This window comes from Pygoscelis adeliae, unplaced genomic scaffold (assembly GCF_000699105.1).
Source record: "Pygoscelis adeliae isolate BGI_AS28 unplaced genomic scaffold, ASM69910v1 Scaffold102, whole genome shotgun sequence".
NCBI lineage: Eukaryota > Metazoa > Chordata > Aves > Sphenisciformes > Spheniscidae > Pygoscelis > Pygoscelis adeliae.
In genome coordinates, this window is record NW_008824228.1 from 139,463 (window position 1) to 158,428 (window position 18,966).

An 18,966-nucleotide genomic window follows, 5' to 3' on the forward strand; every position below is an offset into this window, starting at 1 on the left:
AGCAGGGGCTTGCAGCCCCTCCACACACCCCAAACAGCACAATGAAGAGGAATACCCAGCTGTGACCACTGCTGACATTCAGGGGGCAGGGGTGTGTCATCCACCCACCAGGGCCTCTCCCCCACCTCAGGACTCCCCAGTGCCCAGCTAGTAGTGTTTCCCAGTGCATGCAGAAGAGGCCAAGCTGCTTGGACAGAATGGCATACCACCAACGGGAACACAAAAGAGAGATGCTGCCACAGTGACTCTGTCTGCTCGGGGCACAGTCCATGCCCCATCCCCTTTTCCAGCTGCAGATCCTTAACATTCACCTGCCCACAGGGAACAGTCAGTATCTCCATGAAGGGCTGGATGCCCACAGTCTGGTGATACTGAACCAGTTCAGTGAGCGAGGCGTGAGCCCGGTCTTCCCCCAGGATGACATAGCGTGCGTTGGGCTGCATTTGGATCATGTAGTGTCTGCAACGGCCTTCGCCCCTGGGGAGATGTACAGACAGAAATAGTCATGGCATGGCGCCACAACGTCTCTCCAGGACCTAGTCATTGCTTTCTGCAATTCTTGTCTCAAGAGGCCAGATGTGATCAGGAGCCGCAGTAACAAACATCACAAAGATGCAGGAGACGCACCATGCCGGAGTGTCACATGCTGTGCTAGTAGGTGCTGGAGGAGCAGCAATTTCCCCAAAGTCAGTGACAGGAGAACCCCGGCAGCTGGATCCAAACCCCAGCAGACTGTACCACCTCTCATGCCTCTTGTCCACATTAAAACTCTGCCCTACCCCTTGCCTGAGCCTGTACAAAGACCATGCCCTTGCAGCACTCTGATTGCCTCACCTCAGGCCCTCCCCTAGACTCATCTCCTCTGCTCCGGTCAATGCTTCTTCCAACCTGGTTTGCCCACTCAGCCATATAGCACAGCCCAAGCAGGACCTGCACCCTTGGAGCCACAGCACTGCACCCACAAACAGATCTAGTTTTTGGTGAGAGACAGACTCCACAGTGTCCTGTCTGCCACTCCAAACTGTCTGAGGCACCCACAACAGGAGAGGCTGAGCATCATCCTCACTGGACTCCTCTGTGGACTCCTCCAGCCATGCATAGCTCAGTTTAGGACCTTCTTTTTTCTTCTCTGCAAGGCTTATTACCTACCTGTATGTCAAGGTGTAGCCTGGTTGGCTCTGGCTGATCCGAACAAGGAAGCAACCCAAAGGTTTGTCAATCAGCAAGTTTTCAGCTTCCCTGGAAGCAGGAAAGAGTTTTTCAGCGGACAGTGAGCAGCTGCCTCTATGCAGGGGTGCCCATCCTGTCTCACGTGCTACCATGGTAGTGCTCCCACTCCACAGGGAGGCCAGCATCTGCCCCCTATGTTCCTAGCTAGAGGTTTCCAGACTCAAGCTTGCTGGTGCAAGGAGGCATTAGCAGGCTGAGGAGGCACAATACTCTCAGCCAAAGCCTCTCCAAGCAGGGCTGCTCCAAACCTGCTCCAGCGGTCTGAGTAGTGCAATAGGAACAGCTGCCTTCCAGCACAGAACACATTACAAAGCATCGCTGAGGTGAGGAGGCTGTGCACATATGCATCTCCTACGCTCCAGGGCTGACGGAAGAAGTCAGAATGCTGTCGGGTAGTGGTGCTCAGCACAAGGTAAGCCCAGTGCCTTGGAAAAACACCAACACGGATTATACCAGCCTGGGTCTCTCAACTTCCTGCTGGAAGGAGGTCTTCCCCCTCTCTGCCCAATAGACTAAGCATTGCTTTGTGCTTGTCATGTGCCCTGCTCGAGGCTAAAGGTGACTGCAAATCACATCAGTGCAGTTTGGGATTGCTCTGGCTGCTCTGTTAATTACGCCTGAGCTTACACTGCTGTATGGAGACTTAAATCCAACAACAGGAAGCACCACTTCAAAAGTATCTAATCGTCAGTGTCTTTGGGAAGGATCTGCTATGTCTTTCATTGTGAAGTGCTCATGGCTAGCCTACATTCAAATTCAGACAGTTTTGTCTTCCAGGTGCTAGGTCCTCTCCTGCATTCTTGGATCTGTGGACAAAAGCATTAATGCAAGTGGGGGCCTTGTTAATTACCTTAAAAAAAGAAAAAAAAATGCAGCTACCAGGGAGTTGTCGGCTACTGTTGTGTTCTTTACTAAGCTAACATGCTGTATAAGTCTCTGAGTAATGTTCACACTGATAAACTGACAAAATCCAGGAACTTGTGATGTAATAAGACTGAAGGAGACTTACAGCTTTAACAGAAAGAAGTTACAAACTGGAACAAGAGGATAAAGGTGTTCAAATGACAGGCATGCTTGGCAGCAACGCCCACACACAAGTCCCACCAAATAAGAGACACCGGCAGTTAGCAAGCATGCAGCATGCAGCACCATATGCAGCACCAATTAATGTAATTTGCACACAGGAGAGACTATAGCCAGAAATTCTGACGTCTACCTGCTAACCCCACCATCTTGCTCCTGTCCAATCGCTGGCATAATCAGCATTTCTCTGATTATCACACTGCTTGGAAAGTAGTGCTTGGCTCAGCCAAGAGAGTGAAGTGTGAGGCATACCCAGTAGCAAAATTTCAAGCATTTAAATAAAGGTTTTCCCAAAAATGCTTGATAGTTCACAGTCTCGTAAACAACTCTGTAAGAAGGCAGGGCTTTGTGGATGTCTCTCCCAGCCTAAAGGGATGTAAATTCCACCTACGCTGCACTCTCCTTAGATGGGCAGAGGTATCAACAAAAAGCCTTCCTTTCCAATCTCTAAGGGCTTTGGGGGAATCTTGCCATTGGGTACTCACTAAAGCCCCTCTTCATACTTCTTTAAAATAAATGTACACTGAATTCTGTATTCTCTTGCTGTAAACTGAGGTCTCCTCCTGACCTAAACTGAGAGATATGAGAACAGTCATCATGAGTCAGATGAAAAGTCCATTTTCATTCCATATCACGTCTCTGCAAATGGTCCACAACAGGGTAAATGCATGCATTTATTTCCTCTCCAAGTACTTCCCAAGCCTCCCTTCCCTGCACAGGATCTGTATTTAGGAACCCACAGTGGACTTATTTCCTATGAATTTCCACAGTCCTTCCCTGGACCCATGTAAAGTTTCAGCATTTGCATCCTGTGACAGGGAGCTCCAAGCTTCCCCCTAGGGGTTTGAAGCTTACAGCCTAAAAGTGAAAGGTTATGCAGGTCACTCCCATTCCTTAAGGAGGCAAATCCTGGCAAATTCAACCTACACAGTCTTCCTAAGGACACAGCAGCTTCTGCCTGCCTGCCACAGCCGAAGCTGCGGCCACTGTGTCCAGCATGCTCACCTCCGGCTGATCATCCCATGCAGCCAGCTTGGAAAGGCCCCATCATCCTGCATGACCTTCTGGGCCTGCGTCTCTTTGAACCAGCGGAGAGTTGCTCCTCTCTTGAGTTTCCTCATTTTTGCCTCTTCTCCAGTGTGTTCCTTTGTCCCCAGAACAGGGCGAGGCACAGAAGGGTCCAAGAAGTTATCAAAAGGAGTGGACTGAAAGTGGGGAGAGGGGGAAAGTGGGCATGAAAGCAAGGTCAAAGGCAGGGGACCTTTGAAGGGATCACTTTGGTAGTGATCCCATTCCTGAGTCCCTTAAGACAAGATCAGTCGTAAACGATCCAACACTGCTTTCAGTTCCTCAGAGGTCCTGACTACGCTTTTAAATAACCACAGTAGGAAAGGACTCTCTCACTTCTTGTAACAAGAATGACAAAGTTCTCCTGGGACCACATGCAGGAGAACATGTGCTTGCAGAAGGTGGAAGGAGCAGGGAACCAGCACACCTGGCTAAGGGGCCCCAAGCAGAGCCAATATCACTACCTCTGTTAGTTTGCTGCGTGGCCGTGGCACTGGTGGCTGTGGTGGCTTATCGGGATGGGGACAAGGCTGAGGGCGCCTCTTTCGCGGCATGGGGACTGGAAGGGAGATTCTTTCTGCAACAAGATGAAAGAAATAGATGAAATCTAGCATCCAAGATCCATCCTTCACATGCCCAGGATAGGGACAGGCTCTGCTGCACGGAATATATGGGAAAGACACAGCTTGGCACTCCTCCCAACACAGGCAGGCAAAATGACCTTCATCACACCGCTTCTGCTCCCCAAAGAGAAGGATGCACTTTCAAATGGCAGAAATGTCGGCACCTCCCTGCCCACCGCATCAGTGGAGCCCCCAGCCCCAGGAGAGCCAAGGGCAGGCCATCATCACCTGGAGCTTATGGCACTTCGAGGTGATCATCGCATGAGTGGCCATGCACAGGGGCAGTGGGAGTGGGAGCAACTCACTCTGGGCCTCTGCTTCTATTGCCAGCTGCCGGCTTCTTTCTCTCTCTGCCTCCTCCTGTAGCCGCTGTGCCTGAGCTCTCAGCTCAGCCACCAGTTTTAGGTAACTCTTCCTGTATCTGAATCCCCTGAAAACTGTTCAGAGAAAAGCTGTGGTTAGAACAAATACGCTCATCACGCCGTTGTCACTCCCTGGGTGAAGCACGCTGGGTGATATTCCTTCACCCAGTGCAAAGCCCTCAACACTTCAATCACATTAATAAAGAGCAATGCAGACTCTACTTGAGCAGGCAGTCAAAACCATGTGAGAACTGTCTTCTACTCTCTAAGTTGCCGGATCACAGATTTAAAAAAAATCAAATTACAGATCTAAGCTCTCATCTCCAATGCCAAGGCACAGGATACCTAAAAAACAAAGTCTCACAGAAGGGCCTCTGTTAACCATGTATCTTGCTGGTACCCTTCAGACACTACTCAGTAAAAGCAAAGCTCTTCCGTGCAGGAGACGGGATTTCCTTGGTGTCAGCCCACAGGATAACCTTTCTCATAAGCAGCCATGACAGGGTTCATCAGGAGCTTTACAGACATTGCATTATCCTGCCTACTCTACCAGGTACTAAAGCACATGAACTGAAAGCTGTACTCTCTCATTACCCACTACCCACACATCTTCCTCACAGATGTGAACAAGGCACAGCATGTGACAGCCTGATGTTTGTCATACTGTACAGTGCATAGCTGGAAGCTGCTCAGATGCTTCAGCAGTGCAACAACCCGTACAGAAGAGAAGTACAACAGAGAGGGACCAGGCAGGATGACAGCCTCCTCCTCCTGGTTGCACAGTCCTCATGGAGCCTGTGCAGAGGTAAGTACCAAACTGCCCACAGTGCCTGTTCTGGAGAAACAGGCTGCCAGAGCAAACGCTACCCAGAAAGGAAAGAAAAAAACCTACACCAAAACAAAACTTCATCCCCTTCTGCTTGTCTCTGAAAGTAGGAATGAGATCTGCTTACCTCATCTTCTTTTCCCTCTCCTCAGTTCAACACCACTTACAAACAAGCCCTCACTCCAGAGGATGGTTACCCATATCTCGGGACACAGCCAAATCATATGCTTGCCTGGCTCAGCTCAGTTCTCCTGCACACATGCTTTCCCTTTCCAAGGCTCACGCTGTCTGATGGCTCTCCCTGACTGAGGATGAGCACTGAGGAGGTGGGCAACTGCAATAGGCACTCTGACTCCACAGGGCCTTGACATGGAGATGGCACCTAGCCTGCCTTTCTGTCATCTGCAAAGGTGCAATGGTGGAACAGGGACTGGAGAAAAGCTTTTCCTTGCCCTGGTCTGAGATCAGAGTTGAGGGACTCTCCTGCCCCAGTGCTCACCTTTCTGTATGACAACTGCTGCTCTTTCCAGTCGCTCCACATACTTTGCCAGCTGTCCCTGGTGCCAATATTTAAAGAAAAGTCGTGACTTCCTGAGAAGTTGGGGAGAGAAAGAAGCAGTGAGAAACAGTTTGTCTAAACTTGCATCCAATCATCCTTTGGACAGGCCTTTCCTACAGCCACAAAGTTCTCCCAGAAGAGAACCAGGTAACAGTCTACATGTATAAAGTCTCTGCAGTTCAGGCCCCTCATTCCCAGCAACAGTGATTCACACCTACCCACATATCCAGCCTTTCAGCTCTGTACTTTGCAGTATGTCCAAGCAGCTGAAAGAGAGGAAAAAAGTGAAAGAAATAATTTTCCACCCAAAGTGAACACCATGCAGCCAGTGGTTTTAGGTGCATAAAGGGGGAGAAAGTGCCTCAATGATCCTGCATTACATTCTCTGTCCCCTGTCACCCGATCGCATTCAGTAACTGGCTGTCAATCTGTAGTGCTCCCTGAGGTACAGCTAGGACCACATTCAGAAACATCAGCAAATGGGTTTCCTAGAGGCAGATTTCCTTCAGCTCTCTGGGAGGCAACTCTGCAGAGCTTATTTTATTCTCAGAACTATTTTTCCTCATTTCATTTCCAAGCTCTTTGGAGCACACAAGTTGCAAGGTCGGCACAGCAAGACTTCCGGGAGAAAGTCTGTTTTCCAATTCCAGTTTCATTTTGCAGACTCTAGTGATAAAATTTGGGTCACTCAGAAAGATTCGCCAACACTTGGAACTGAAAGCAATACTCTAGCTGCACCACACAGACAGCTTCCTCCCTCTGCCTGCAAATCCAGCCTGTGAAACCATAGTGGCACTTTTTGCTAATATCTCACATAGCAAAGCAGAAGTGGTTTTCATTTCTATCTCAGCCAAATTCCACTGTGCCAGAATCTATATCCAAGGTAATTCTTTTCTCAAAAGCATCCTATGTTTTTTGTGTCTGAAAACACACCGTGCTGCCTGTCTACCATCATCTTTCTCTCATCCATGCGATTCTCCCTTGACTTGGGTCTCAACTGGGTTTGCAATTCTTATTAATTCAGTATCACCAGTAACTTCAAGGAAGCTCTGTGAAGGCTGGAGGAGGTACTGCCGGGAAAGAACTTTTCCAGGAGAACACTCAAATCCTTTTCTTAAAAGACCAAAAAAAACCCCAATCAGCTGGCTGCCCTACATGCTTCATTTTCACTATCAGTCACAATTGACCATGGCAGGAAGGAGGGACTGGGAAAGTGGGAAGGAATGGGTGGGGAGTTGCTGCCCTAGACGTAGGAAGTAAAAAGCTGACAGGGTAAGACTGCAGAGCTGGAGGGACATTTATATGTGTAAGGAACAGGCAGGTTCTGAAGGTGGTGGGGGTATATTATGCCTGTACACATAAACAATTCTTGGACCAGAAACGTCCTCTCTAGCCTGGGAGACATTCAGTGCTGGCTGCTTGCTCAGCATTGTCTTTATCTTCTTCTTCTCCTATGAGGCCATCAGGAAAAAGCCTGGAGAGGCACATGGAAACTGTGCTGAGCCCCTGCCATACTGAGTTCAGTGGACACCCTTGACCGTTATTATGACTCCCTAAATTGAATACATTAGCCAGTTCTCATTCCACAGGATAGCAAGGCATTACAGTAATTGAATTGAATTGCTACATAGCAATTCAAGAAAGATTTCATTCATCATTGTACCAAATGCTTTTTAAACACTAACTGTCCTTGCCTAGGGATTTGTGTTCCCCATCACCACAAAAACCCATCCTCACTTTGTTCCTTTTACTCAGTTTGCTATGCTCCTCTGAGAGCAAAAGTCTCTGAAGAACAAACTGGATTGCACATAACAAAGGAAGGGTTTCTACCTTTCTTTTGTGAGGGAAACATCTGGTTTAACTAGAAGAATTCCATATCTGTGAAAAACAAACAAATACAGCAAGGTAAGAGCCACATTGTTGATGTGCTGAGCTGATCCATGTTACTCTCACAGCAAACAACAATAAATCACTGTCTTTCCCACTCAGCCTCCCACAGCAAACAATCCCATGATCTCAGGCATGTGAACTTTAAAGAGGCTGGTTCACTCCTTGCCCATATCTGGTTACCAGGGTCGCTTCCCTAACAATATCTAACAAGGAACATTCAGAGGTTTTAACAAACCTTTCAGCAAATTCCTCAAATGACGGTCTCCAGGAGAAGCCATCTCTTCGGATACGGATTGTCTCCAGCAGTCCGTTGTACCGGAGCTGAAGCAGCACCACAAAGAGGATCAAAGAAACAAACAGAAACAGATCATTAGGACATCAGTTTGCTCCTCTGCAGCCAGAAATGCCTTCATTCAGCCCTAAACGTCTCTAGTTCAAAACGAAAAAGTTTCTTTCTGAAAATGTTTCCTTGGTTAAAGACTGAATTTACCACATCCTGTAACTCTGATGATTAACCATTCTCAGTTAAAAGTTGGAAACCATAAAAACCAAGGACTGAAATAACTTCACCTCCCAGCCATGGGTACTGCTTTGCCTCTGTCCCTTAGAGGATAGCCTTTTACTTCCAAATCTGGACAAAGAAGTTCTCTGAGGCACGGATGAACTTCCCTCTTAATCCTATCCTTTCTTATATACATTAAACAGGCCACAGAGCTTTCTGAACTCTTCTGATCATTTTCAGTATTCTTTAAAGCGTCTGGATCTCAGACCTGACACAATATCCAAAGACAGTCATATCAGCACGTTTCAGCTCCTATCAAAGCGATCCCATCTTGGCTCCTATTCAGAGTTGCCCTGGCTGATGGGCGAGAACAGTCTCCTCCGGGAAGCATCATTTTTTCTGGAGTACTGTCTGTACCAGTCCCCATCCAGGAGATGCAAAGATGAATCCTAGTGCCTGACAAGCAGATCTCATTGCATTCATGAAAAAGAAAATGGGAGAGAACTAAGATTGCAAAACCTGGACCTAGCAGTCTGTGTCACAAAAACAAAGTACCCAGAACCTTTACATGCATAAAAAGTGCGCCTACTCTTTCTCTTGCAAGGAGATACTCAGACCAGCCAGCTTCCACCTACCTGCACAGCCTTTTGGTGGGGTCTGCCCTCCCCACTGAGACGTGGCAGAAGTACCTGTAAAGGACACTGCTTTTCCTCACCTGCAGCAGCACCATCTGGCTGTCCACCACACCTGGCTCCTTCTGGTTGTTGGGCTTTATACAGCGCACAAAGTGCGGGTTGGCAGAATACATCCTTTCCATGAGCACCATCAGGGAATGCTGGCGAGGGCAGAGAAAGATCAACAGTCCAGCAAGCCAAAGCACTGCCAGGCCCCAGCGTGCAATATCCTGCAGCGAGAACTGTTTTACCACCCCACAGCAACTTCCCAGGCTCTGATAACAATGGTAACTCCCACCATGATCAGCTGTACTTGGCACTCAGAAAAACCCCTGTCTACAGGCTGGATGCTTTAACTATGCTTAGCAGCCCGAAAGCTCTCACTAAAATATCACTGCACTCATCTCAAGGGGCACTGCAGTGCAGCAATACTTTACCCGGAACTGAGCTCCAACAGACTGTTTTCGTGTGCTGTTGAACTTGTTGTCTGCTCCTGGTATGACCTGAAACCAGACCCAAACAAAAGATCACCCCTGGAAGAAGTGCTTGATTGCTATCCAAAGAGCTCTGCTGGAAGGCAGATGGCAAAAAGGAGAGAGGATGGATTTCAGGGGAGGGAAGACAAGTTAAACATATCAGCAGAAGCAAACAGAAAACCCAGTAAAAAACAAAGGAGAAATTGTTTCAAGCAGATGGCTGTCTGCTCTTATTTTCAACCAATTTCTGTCTGCTCTCATTTTCAGCCAATTTCTCAAATAATAGATATCAGATAACTATGCCATCATTTATCAATTGCCATGTGGACCTAAAGTGCAATACCTTGGCTTTCACATGAGGCATCAGTGTCCCCGTCCTGGAGACAGTGGCTGGAAGAAGACAGACAATAGTTAATTTTGCACCTTTGCTTGCAATCAACCATGTCTAAACATTCAAGCCTCACTTCACACACAAGTCTCCCTACAAATACTGAATCACAAACAGGGCATTAGGTTTCACCACATGGAAATACAAGGAAAGAGTTAAAGAAAGGGAGAAGAAAATGCAAATAGATGAAGCATACAATATTATTTTCTGCCACTGAGAAGACAAGGCAATCAGGTTATTGAACAACCCTAAATGACTTTCAAAAGAAATATCATCAACGGGCATCTAACAATGCAGAAAAAAAGTACAGATAGCGAATGGGAAGCTCACCTACAGCAGTCAAGACGGGAAGTTATATAAAGTCAGATGGCTTAAAACTAATTCAGTGACAAGATGAAAAATTCAGGGAAGTTGAATTTACTGAAGGATCTAATGACAGTCTTGCACACCCTTGATGCAACAGTCTCATGTGAATCATAGTACCACAGAATGGTTGAGATTGGAAGGGACCTCTGGAGGTCATCTGGGCCAACGCCTTTGCTCAGCAGGGCCACCTAGAGCCGGCTGCCCAGGACTGGACAACCAGTCTGAGAACAGGTTATCTCCACTGTTTATGAACTTTCAAAGAGTTGGGACTAGACTAAGTGTCTTCAGTAACAGTGTGGAAGTGGTAATGAAGGAAGATACTCCTGAGCATAAGAGCTGAAAAACACAGTGGAGAATAGAAATGAAATTCATCAGTTACTTGTAAATCCCAGAAAGTGGCATGCACTGAATAGGAAAAAAAAAAAAATTTCTGCACCAGGAGCACTGTGTTTGGCCAGACAAATTCCAAGGAAGCGACCACCTGACTTTTCTTTAAATGTTTACTTTCATAGAAGCCTTGGAGACTCTGAGGTCTTATCAATAACTAGAAAAAGGGAGTGTAGCAGTGGGAGAGAAATAATGCATGACCTCAGGGGTTTTTAACAAGTTGTACCTGAAAAACAAAATGTGTTTGCAAAGGATAATCTCTACACTCGTTGCTTGTGGCTTTACAGCACTCTATTTTCAGTATGAACAGCTAGAAGCTATGACCTTGTCTAGCTTCATTTCTAGATAAGAACAGAGCATATGGAAAGTGCCAGTGGAGACAGTCCTGCACTGGCCCTGGAGAAGGTGGGCTATCTGATCCGAGAGAAGACATCTGGGCAGTGGATAATTCTCTGGAAGAGGATACAACCTGCCTTGCTCTCCAGGGAGGAATGAACAGCTCCACCAGCTCAGTATATGCCAGCAGCCCCACTCCAGGCTGCAGCCTTCCCAGAGTCTCCCTGGGGCTGCCAGCTGTGAAACACATTCATAGCATACAAGTCTCATCCCCACACCTAACTCTTGCCGAGGTGGGCCTTGATTCATGTAGGATGCCCTACCATAGCAGAGGGACTTGCCTGTGAACAGCACACTGAGCAAGGGAGTGATGCTCTTGATGAAAAGCCCACGAACGTTGGCTGGCAAGGTGTCTCTGTTCTTCTCTAGAAAGCCCCCAGCAGTATATTGTACCTAGGGGAAAGGGCAGCAAGTCACTAAGGCCAGCAGTGCTCACAGGCTTGCTGTGAAAGCCACCTCCACAGCTTGCCAGAAGCAACTGTTAAACTGAATGTACATTGGCTGGCACGTGAATTCTGTACACTGGCTCACACTGTGAATTCTGTAAATGCATATGCACGCCATTCAGATGCAAATCCTGAGGAACAAAACCCCGCTGATGGCACTGAGGCATTAGAACCACAGAAGTGCAGCACAACACTGAGACATCCACCTTTTCTTGTTCTCCTTTCCTTGATTATGAAGTTTCATTTATTTTTGGTTTATGCTTCACTCTTTTCCTTGCTCTCCCCCTCTTCCCTTTGAATAGGCTTCCATCCTGTTGTTATGCATCCCCTTGTGTCTCTTGCTCTCTTCCTTTCGCATCTCCAGCCTGGCGCTCCCTTTCTACGTTAGGTGTTAATTTTTGTAATAAAGAACGTCACAAGTAATAACTTAGTCAACAATGGTGAGATGAGGTTACTAAATTGCTTATTACGATGACCTGAATTGTCATGTCTGCTCCTGCTCCAAAAATTATCTCCAATCAGTTCAACATATTTGGGCCAATGCTTTCAAAATTGGTAGCAGTAAGGTTACATGCACAGTCCTAAATCCCAAGCTGCTTAGATATCATTTGAATGCATAAATAATTGCCTCCACTTTCAAAACACCTGGCTGCTCTCACTGCGTTCCTCAGTGCTTGCAATAAAATAGTGACTGCTATGCTTTGGAACCCAACAGGTAAAGGTAAAGCCATTAGACTGTCCTTTGGTGCTGCACAGCGGATGCAGGGCTTTTATTTTATAAAGGACTATTTTAAGACTAGAGCTCCAATAGAACGATGACGAGTACAGCAGGTTCTTCTAATATCCTATGCTTCCCAGAGGCAGCCCCACTTTCCTCAGGGGTCCTCTCTTCCTATTCCTTCTACGGAAACCCCAGGGAGTCCTAGGAGGCAACTCCTGGGAACACATCACTTCTGTTACATCATCGTCAGACCATACACTCCTTCACATCAAAGCCTTATTTGTCAAGCAGCACATTTCCCTGCTCCTACATATGTTACAACAGCATTCTTCCTGCAAACAGTACATACCTTCCCAGCATAGTGAATGATGCTGAAGCCCAAAACATGGCTTCGGCCTGGCTGGAAGTGTAAATTCCCCTTGAAGCTGCTGTTTAGTTTATCCACAAATGTCTTATCAGTTGCCTACAAGAAAGCAGATTTCATAATCAAACAATAAGGCTGCAACAGAGACCTGATCAGGGCACACAGAAGCAAAACAAAGCGTTGGAAGTGGCCTTGGCTGTGCAACAGTTTCATACTGTACTCTCTCTCTGACTCTCCACAGGGATGCCAATATCATTAGACTGTCCCTGATCTGGCTGTCCTGTCTCATCAGTCACACATGGGAACGCTTCTGCTCATCCTGCTCTGTAAAGTCACACTCCAACATAAGAGCTCCCTCTGCAGCCCAAATATTTATTGCTACATTGCCCCACACTATTCCTCTGTCCCCTATCTCATGCATACCTGAGGGAATGCACTCTGCTCATCCAGAAGAGACATAAGCCCAAGTGGCTTGGCCAGGAGCAGATTCTGCAGGGAGAGGAGACACATTACACATATCTAAAGCAGTACAGGGCATCCACTCTCACCTACACCACCCTTTGAAGAGGTTCTTCCCAGGTGCATCTCCTCCCCATGAGAGCAAGAGCAAGACTCCTCTCTTGGCTGGATGGAGTAATTCTCTTCTGTCAGTCCTCTCACTCACCAGAATAGCTTGATTATTGTTGAATGTGATAGTCTCCCAAGGCAGCTCTTCTTCCTTGTAGGTAGCCTGCTCCAGCTGGAAAATGTGCTGAAACAGAATAAAAAGAGGTTGGAGCACCCCTGAACATCTTGCTTTCCACACTGAACAGAGGACAGAGGCGTTGCTCTCTCACCCACGGCATCAGAGGCCCAAGATGAAACTGCTGTTCTATGTGCTCATCTGTAAGCCTGTCACTCACTGATCCTGGTGTATAAAGCAGGAACACTTCTCAGAGTGTAAGTGTCCCTGCTCTGCCAACTTTGGTTATTGCTTGACCCTTCTACTCCTTCCTTCCCTGCACCAGTGGCTCTCTTGCCACAGCAAAGAAGGTTGCTGCTCTCTACCCTGCTTCACTAATCACTATTTCTGTCCCTCCAGGCAACAGACCTGTTTTTCCCCAAGCTCTCCTTCATGTGCCAGGTAGATCAGTGCTCTGCTTTCTCCACCACACAAGGTGAGATCACCCATAGCAGACTTACATGGTTGAAGAAGTGCTGCAGCTGCTCATTGGCCAAGTTTATGCAAAGCTGTTCGAAACGATTCACTGCAAAGTTTTCAAACCCAAAAATATCCAAGATACCTAAAAGAGGGAAGATGAGCACATCATGGAGCCTGCAGACCATCCCTGCAGATAGCTGCGTACCCCCCCATACAACTAAATCTCCCATCACACAGCTCTTGTGGGACAGGGAATCCCCAGCCAAGTCACCAGCAGCACCTCTCCCATAACTCTCCTTAGAGAGCTAGTTAGGAGAAGCCCCACTCCCACCCCCGGCTCCTCTGCAAAGCCAGAGTGCCCCAGAACTACAGTCTCACAGTTGCTTCAGACCAACAAACTGCTCAGAGTTGGCCAAGGCCCTACAGACTTCATGCTGCTGACTAGTATCTCCAACTTGATCATGTCTTTGATAATGGATCCCTGTGAGCAATCTCTGTGAAACCTCGCATTGTGCCTTTCCTTCGTTGGGGCTGAGGGACACACATTTGAGGACAGAACAGGAGCAAGGCAGGCAGAACTCACCTATCTCCCTCAGTTCCACCTCAGAATCCACGTTCTCAGCCAGCAGTTCATTGATCTTGCAAACGATCCAGCCAAATACTCGGCCATATGCCACCTTTGCAATGGAGTCCCGAGCATCTGCACAGAGAGAACAACAGCAACTCACTGAAGGGCTCCAAGGAGAGCAGGGAACACAGCACACAAGCTGCCTCAATACATCCACCTCTAGCAACAATGTCTAGTGGTTTATGAAGCTATTTTAAAGATCAGATAAACATTAGATATCCGTCTGATTATCCCTGTCCTCTGTAAGCTCAAAAAGAGCTCTTTCATTCCAAAATCTTCACAGTCTTTCTACAAGATCAGATATGACATACTAAGGCACTTGTGAGACCATCTAAAACGGAAAATTTCCTTTCAAAAAAAGTACAGCCACTTTTTAGAGTATCCAGACGTGCTTTCCCCTCTGCAGGTCTACGAAGTATGGATTCCCTCACTACTAAACCAAGTGAGAGGCTCCAAGTTGTACTTGGAAAATTGAATGGTTCTGTTCCTCCTAGCCCACAGCTGCCAAGTGTTTCAACGCTGTGGGCAAGAGGAGGATGCAATTGATGGAAAACTTGCTGACATTCAAAGAAGAAGGAGACCAAATCAACATGACCTTGTGCATGAGGCACCTACTGTTGGGAGATGTTTATTTTATTGTCTAGAGAGATGCAAGAGAAGACATTTGGGAAACAGAACTAGCTAATTCCCCATTTTCAGTTTTTTTCTTTAATTTATTTTAAGGAATAATCTAGAAATCCTGGGATTTCATGCCTTTTTAAAAAATTTTAAAAATATTTCATTTTAACTGAACCTTTTTGTGCAGATTCTCTTGGATTATTTTCTTTTCTTATTGAAAGGAAAAAAAACACCTTGCACTTGTTACTTTAACATACTTCCCTTTCATCCCACTCCCTCCCTGATACTGTGCTATCTCATTGATTCTCTCAGTTATTTCTCCATCTACTACCTAGAGCTCTGCACGCTGCCAGCACTCTGCAACAGGAGCCTTCCCCTCTTTTGTACAAATACCTGCAGTTTCCTTCTAGGCTGGACTGAGGGAGAAAGCAAAGCTAATTCCTTGGTTTATCATTTAATTTCTGCAGTCTCCTGGAGATCAAACAAAGCAGCATTTATGGTCCTACATGTCAGTAAGAGACACAGATGAACATTGACATACTTGCCTCTGTGCAAGAGGAATGAAGGGACACAGACAGACATCTTTGTTCCCAACAAGTTGCACGTATGTGGGGACACCCTTCAACCAAATATGGGTCAGTCTTTCTAGCCAGCACATCTGCAGTTCATTATGTTTCTTACCTTCTGCCTGCTGCTGGGTGTGAAAACGCTGAATCTGCTCGCCTCGGGTCACTGACATCGTACAAATAAGGCATTTTAACAGTTCATCTTCTTGGACTCCAAACTGACCCTGGGAGAGAGGAAATAGATGAGGACAGTCAATAGTGTCGTGGTTTAACCTAACCCAGCTGAAACCAGGACAATAGTAAACCCTGGTTCTACATGTGGGGATTGCATCTCCTTGCGCCTGTGCAACACCCAGTGTAAGGGGGTCATGATTCAGATTCAGGCCTTTGAGCCCCACTGTAAGATAAGTATTACTGTTAACATCTTGCAGCACTGGAGTCAGATGCAGGCTCTGAGATCTGCGCTATCCCTGCAGTGACGAAGCTCACTCTTGCCCTCTCTGAAATACTTTCTGTTTTGCTCTCCCAGTGCTGCCACCTTTCACCTTCTTTGGGAGCCACGCCAGTCCCTGCTGAGTGGTTTAATGACTTATTGAACAGCACCACACGGAGGTGACTGTGCAGGTGCTGAGATGTCTGAGCTTCAGCAGACATCAGACTCACAGGCACCCACGAGAGACAGGAAACAAAGGGAACTCAGACACAACTGAACCCCTCAGTAATGACTTTAACAGGAGTTCCCCTCCCGTGGGCAAAAAACAAGGAGACTTTAAGAAACAAGACAAAAAGAAGTTGGCTGCTGAACAGATGTAGGTGGTTGTTTCAGGTATGGTGTAGGAGGGAAACAGGCAAAGATATGGGAGTGAAACCAAAAACCAAAGGTGCTGGGATTTCAAATAGGTCAAAATAAAAAGACATAGAAAAGGCAGAAATACGTTACGTTTTTCTGTTCTGTGTTGTTAACAAAGCAGGATAATGTACCCGTCCCATATAATAAAAATGGGATGGTTCTGGGGAATATCTATTACTTAATCTGAGATAATTTCATGTGAAATAGTAGAAAGTTTAATTCTGGATAACCAACAAAAATTGATAGCAGTTAAGGTGGTATCCTTGGACAAGATCTGTTGAAAACACAGAACTAGTGTTCAGATACTGCACACCTGAATTTCTCCAAGGCATCATCACACTTAGTAACATATAATATTTAATTTTAAAAAGCTTGTATTGCATGAAGTCAACAAGACACGTGTGATATCGCCATACACAAGACACTGGTTCTAGACACATGAGAAATAGAAGCTGGGAAGTGTTTCTTTGGGAATGAATAGAAGTGAACACAAATGCAGTCATGGGGTCATACTGTGCATTTCTGGAAAAAACTTGCTCTTCAGGAGCCTTCACACTCTGAGGTAGAAATATCTTCTGCCATCTCTGGCAGGAGCAGCTCCTGCAGTCACACCGCCAGTGGGAACCAGTATCATATCCATAAGGTTTCTGTCAGCTCTTGTGACTCACCGCTGCAGCCTTCAGCCATCCCCGGGAGGCTTCACTCACTTTTACAGATCCATTACTCTCCTCAGGCTCAAAGGTCACATTGCCCAGAGACAACACGCCAGCCAAGATAGCCTGCATGTCCACTTGCTCCTGAAACACAAAAGAAAGGTGACTGAAAACCTATCAGCATGTAACATATATAACATGGAGGCCCCAGAAGTTGGAGAGGTGAGGGAAAGGCACAGGAAGCCTGTGGGAAAAGGCTCTACACAAAGTCTGACAGACTCAGGTGATTTGGAAGCAACACAGAAAATCCAGAGAGGAGAGAAATAAGACTGAGCCTCAAAACAGCAGCCAGAAAGAAAGCCTATTCCTGCAGGAAGCACAGATGGAAATTAAATGACCCCAGAACTGACCTGTTCTTGGAAGCCCACCATGTCAAGGGCATTGCACACCTCTTGGTATTTGTGCTTCCAGCGTTGAGCTACATCCTGTGTACCAAATCGTCCACTTATGTACCTGAGAAAGTGTATATCCCATACAAAACCATCACACAATCAGCACAGCAAGTCAGTCCTATCCCAAAGGAACAAAGCAGATCAGTCGCAGTGGAGACGTGAGAGGGAAAAAAACTTTTCCAAGGTAATGCAACAAAGAAGAGGGTCCAGACCACCCAGCTTCCATGGTGACCCATATGACCTCTTCATGCACCTCCATTCAGATTCCACTCCAGCTTCCATTAATTTGTTTACCTGTACCATGCTCCACAGATAGAGCCACAGGGCAGAGGCAGAGGCTCCATTATGCTGCTTTCCCCTCCATCCCCCATCATGAAGATTAAACTAGGGTCTGCCTTTGAAGTACCTGTAGAGTGAAGGATCCAATAGCCCATACATCTCCTTTTCTTCCAAAGAGAGTCCAGCAAACATGTAGTAGAAGATATGGAAATTCCTCTCCCCGGTATCTTGTTGCACTACCCGTGACTTCTCTAACAGGTACTCACTCAGCTTTGCACCTCGCACTGCACACAAGAAGGTGACAGGGTAAACAATGGACTTGGGTACATGAAGCTGACTGAGCTGTCCCGCATCTCTTATTTGGTGATAGGAGCATGGAATTGTCTAAAATAACTTTCTTGTGTACAACACCCTCTAGGCTGCCCAGCACCCTGCAAATGGGCTTCTCCATGCTTCCCATCATCTTAGAGATGTCTGCTCACCTCCTTTAGCAGCAACCAAGGCTTCTGGCACCACGGAGTACTACTGATACCTCCCCTGCACCGTCTCCCCCATATCCTTCCTATACTCCCACATTGTCCAAACCCAGGCCTTATCCTACAGCTGTGGCTGCTGTAAGATTTTACTTAATTGCACACCCTTCCCACAGGGAGTCAAATGTCAAAATTTCACCCTCCACAAGCTCTGGCTACTCAGTCCACTCTCTCCGGTGCCTAACCATCCCCCAAACTAGTAATTGCCCTTGACTTTACCTGTATTCTTCTGGAAACGCAGCTGTATGTATTTTCCAAAGCGGCTGCTGTTGTCATTCATCACAGTCTGTGCATTGCCAAAAGCTTCAAGCAACGGATTTACCTAAAACAAGTGAGCAAGTAGAACAAGCATTCTTCAATGATCCAATCTAACTTACTTGGAAAAATTTAACTTTAGCATTTACTATTCAGCATTCAGCTGGAATAGGAACCACTCCACGAGTACTCAAAAGCACCTATTTTATCACATCCCGGATAAAAGAACTGAAAGAGGCAAATATAACAAAGGCTAAGCAGCATGAGATTACTGAAAATAAGCACAGTCAAACTGATTTGATCTCGGTAAGATCATTGACTCATTTGTTAAAAGATAAGGTTGGTATAACAGATTTCCACAAAGCATCTGATGTGGTATCACTAGATAATTTGCTATACTACAACAATAAACAAGGCAAACATGGCACTCAGTAAATGTAAGCATGGTAACAGCTACTGAAATTTGTAGACAGCATAAGGCTCAGGACAGTGAATTATAATGAAAACTAACAGAACAATCAGACCAGCTTGGTAAACTGGGTGCAAACAAGGTCACTTTTTCCATATTTCAGCAAAGAATACCTGCTGACTGGAAGAACGATGCCTTAGGGTACATGCTGGGCAGCCTGC

General features: G+C 46.5%; 2 protein-coding genes across 2 annotated transcripts in view; both read right to left on the reverse strand.

Annotated features, from left to right (window-relative positions):
• CA9 (carbonic anhydrase IX) overlaps positions 1 to 3,434 on the reverse strand; it is a 43,719-nt gene extending 40,285 nt beyond the window's left edge. Inside the window, exons 1-3 of the mRNA XM_009334824.1 lie at positions 3,319 to 3,434; positions 1,150 to 1,239; positions 312 to 477 (exon numbers count right to left, since the gene is read on the reverse strand). Of these exons, the coding sequence (XP_009333099.1) occupies positions 312 to 477; positions 1,150 to 1,239; positions 3,319 to 3,434 (372 nt within the window). The remainder of the gene's footprint in view (positions 1 to 311; positions 478 to 1,149; positions 1,240 to 3,318) is intronic.
• Positions 3,435 to 3,504: 70 nt separating this feature from the next.
• Positions 3,505 to 18,966, reverse strand: part of LOC103926018 (myosin-IIIb-like) — a 20,830-nt gene continuing 5,368 nt past the window's right edge. The window contains exons 4-21 of the mRNA XM_009334825.1: positions 18,301 to 18,403; positions 17,676 to 17,832; positions 17,228 to 17,330; positions 16,833 to 16,961; positions 15,430 to 15,538; positions 14,086 to 14,202; positions 13,544 to 13,644; positions 13,026 to 13,112; positions 12,785 to 12,850; positions 12,347 to 12,460; positions 11,094 to 11,223; positions 9,637 to 9,683; positions 9,255 to 9,320; positions 8,859 to 8,978; positions 7,877 to 7,962; positions 5,692 to 5,783; positions 4,310 to 4,441; positions 3,505 to 3,518 (exon numbers count right to left, since the gene is read on the reverse strand). Of these exons, the coding sequence (XP_009333100.1) occupies positions 3,505 to 3,518; positions 4,310 to 4,441; positions 5,692 to 5,783; positions 7,877 to 7,962; positions 8,859 to 8,978; positions 9,255 to 9,320; positions 9,637 to 9,683; positions 11,094 to 11,223; positions 12,347 to 12,460; positions 12,785 to 12,850; positions 13,026 to 13,112; positions 13,544 to 13,644; positions 14,086 to 14,202; positions 15,430 to 15,538; positions 16,833 to 16,961; positions 17,228 to 17,330; positions 17,676 to 17,832; positions 18,301 to 18,403 (1,773 nt within the window). The remainder of the gene's footprint in view (positions 3,519 to 4,309; positions 4,442 to 5,691; positions 5,784 to 7,876; positions 7,963 to 8,858; positions 8,979 to 9,254; positions 9,321 to 9,636; positions 9,684 to 11,093; positions 11,224 to 12,346; positions 12,461 to 12,784; positions 12,851 to 13,025; positions 13,113 to 13,543; positions 13,645 to 14,085; positions 14,203 to 15,429; positions 15,539 to 16,832; positions 16,962 to 17,227; positions 17,331 to 17,675; positions 17,833 to 18,300; positions 18,404 to 18,966) is intronic.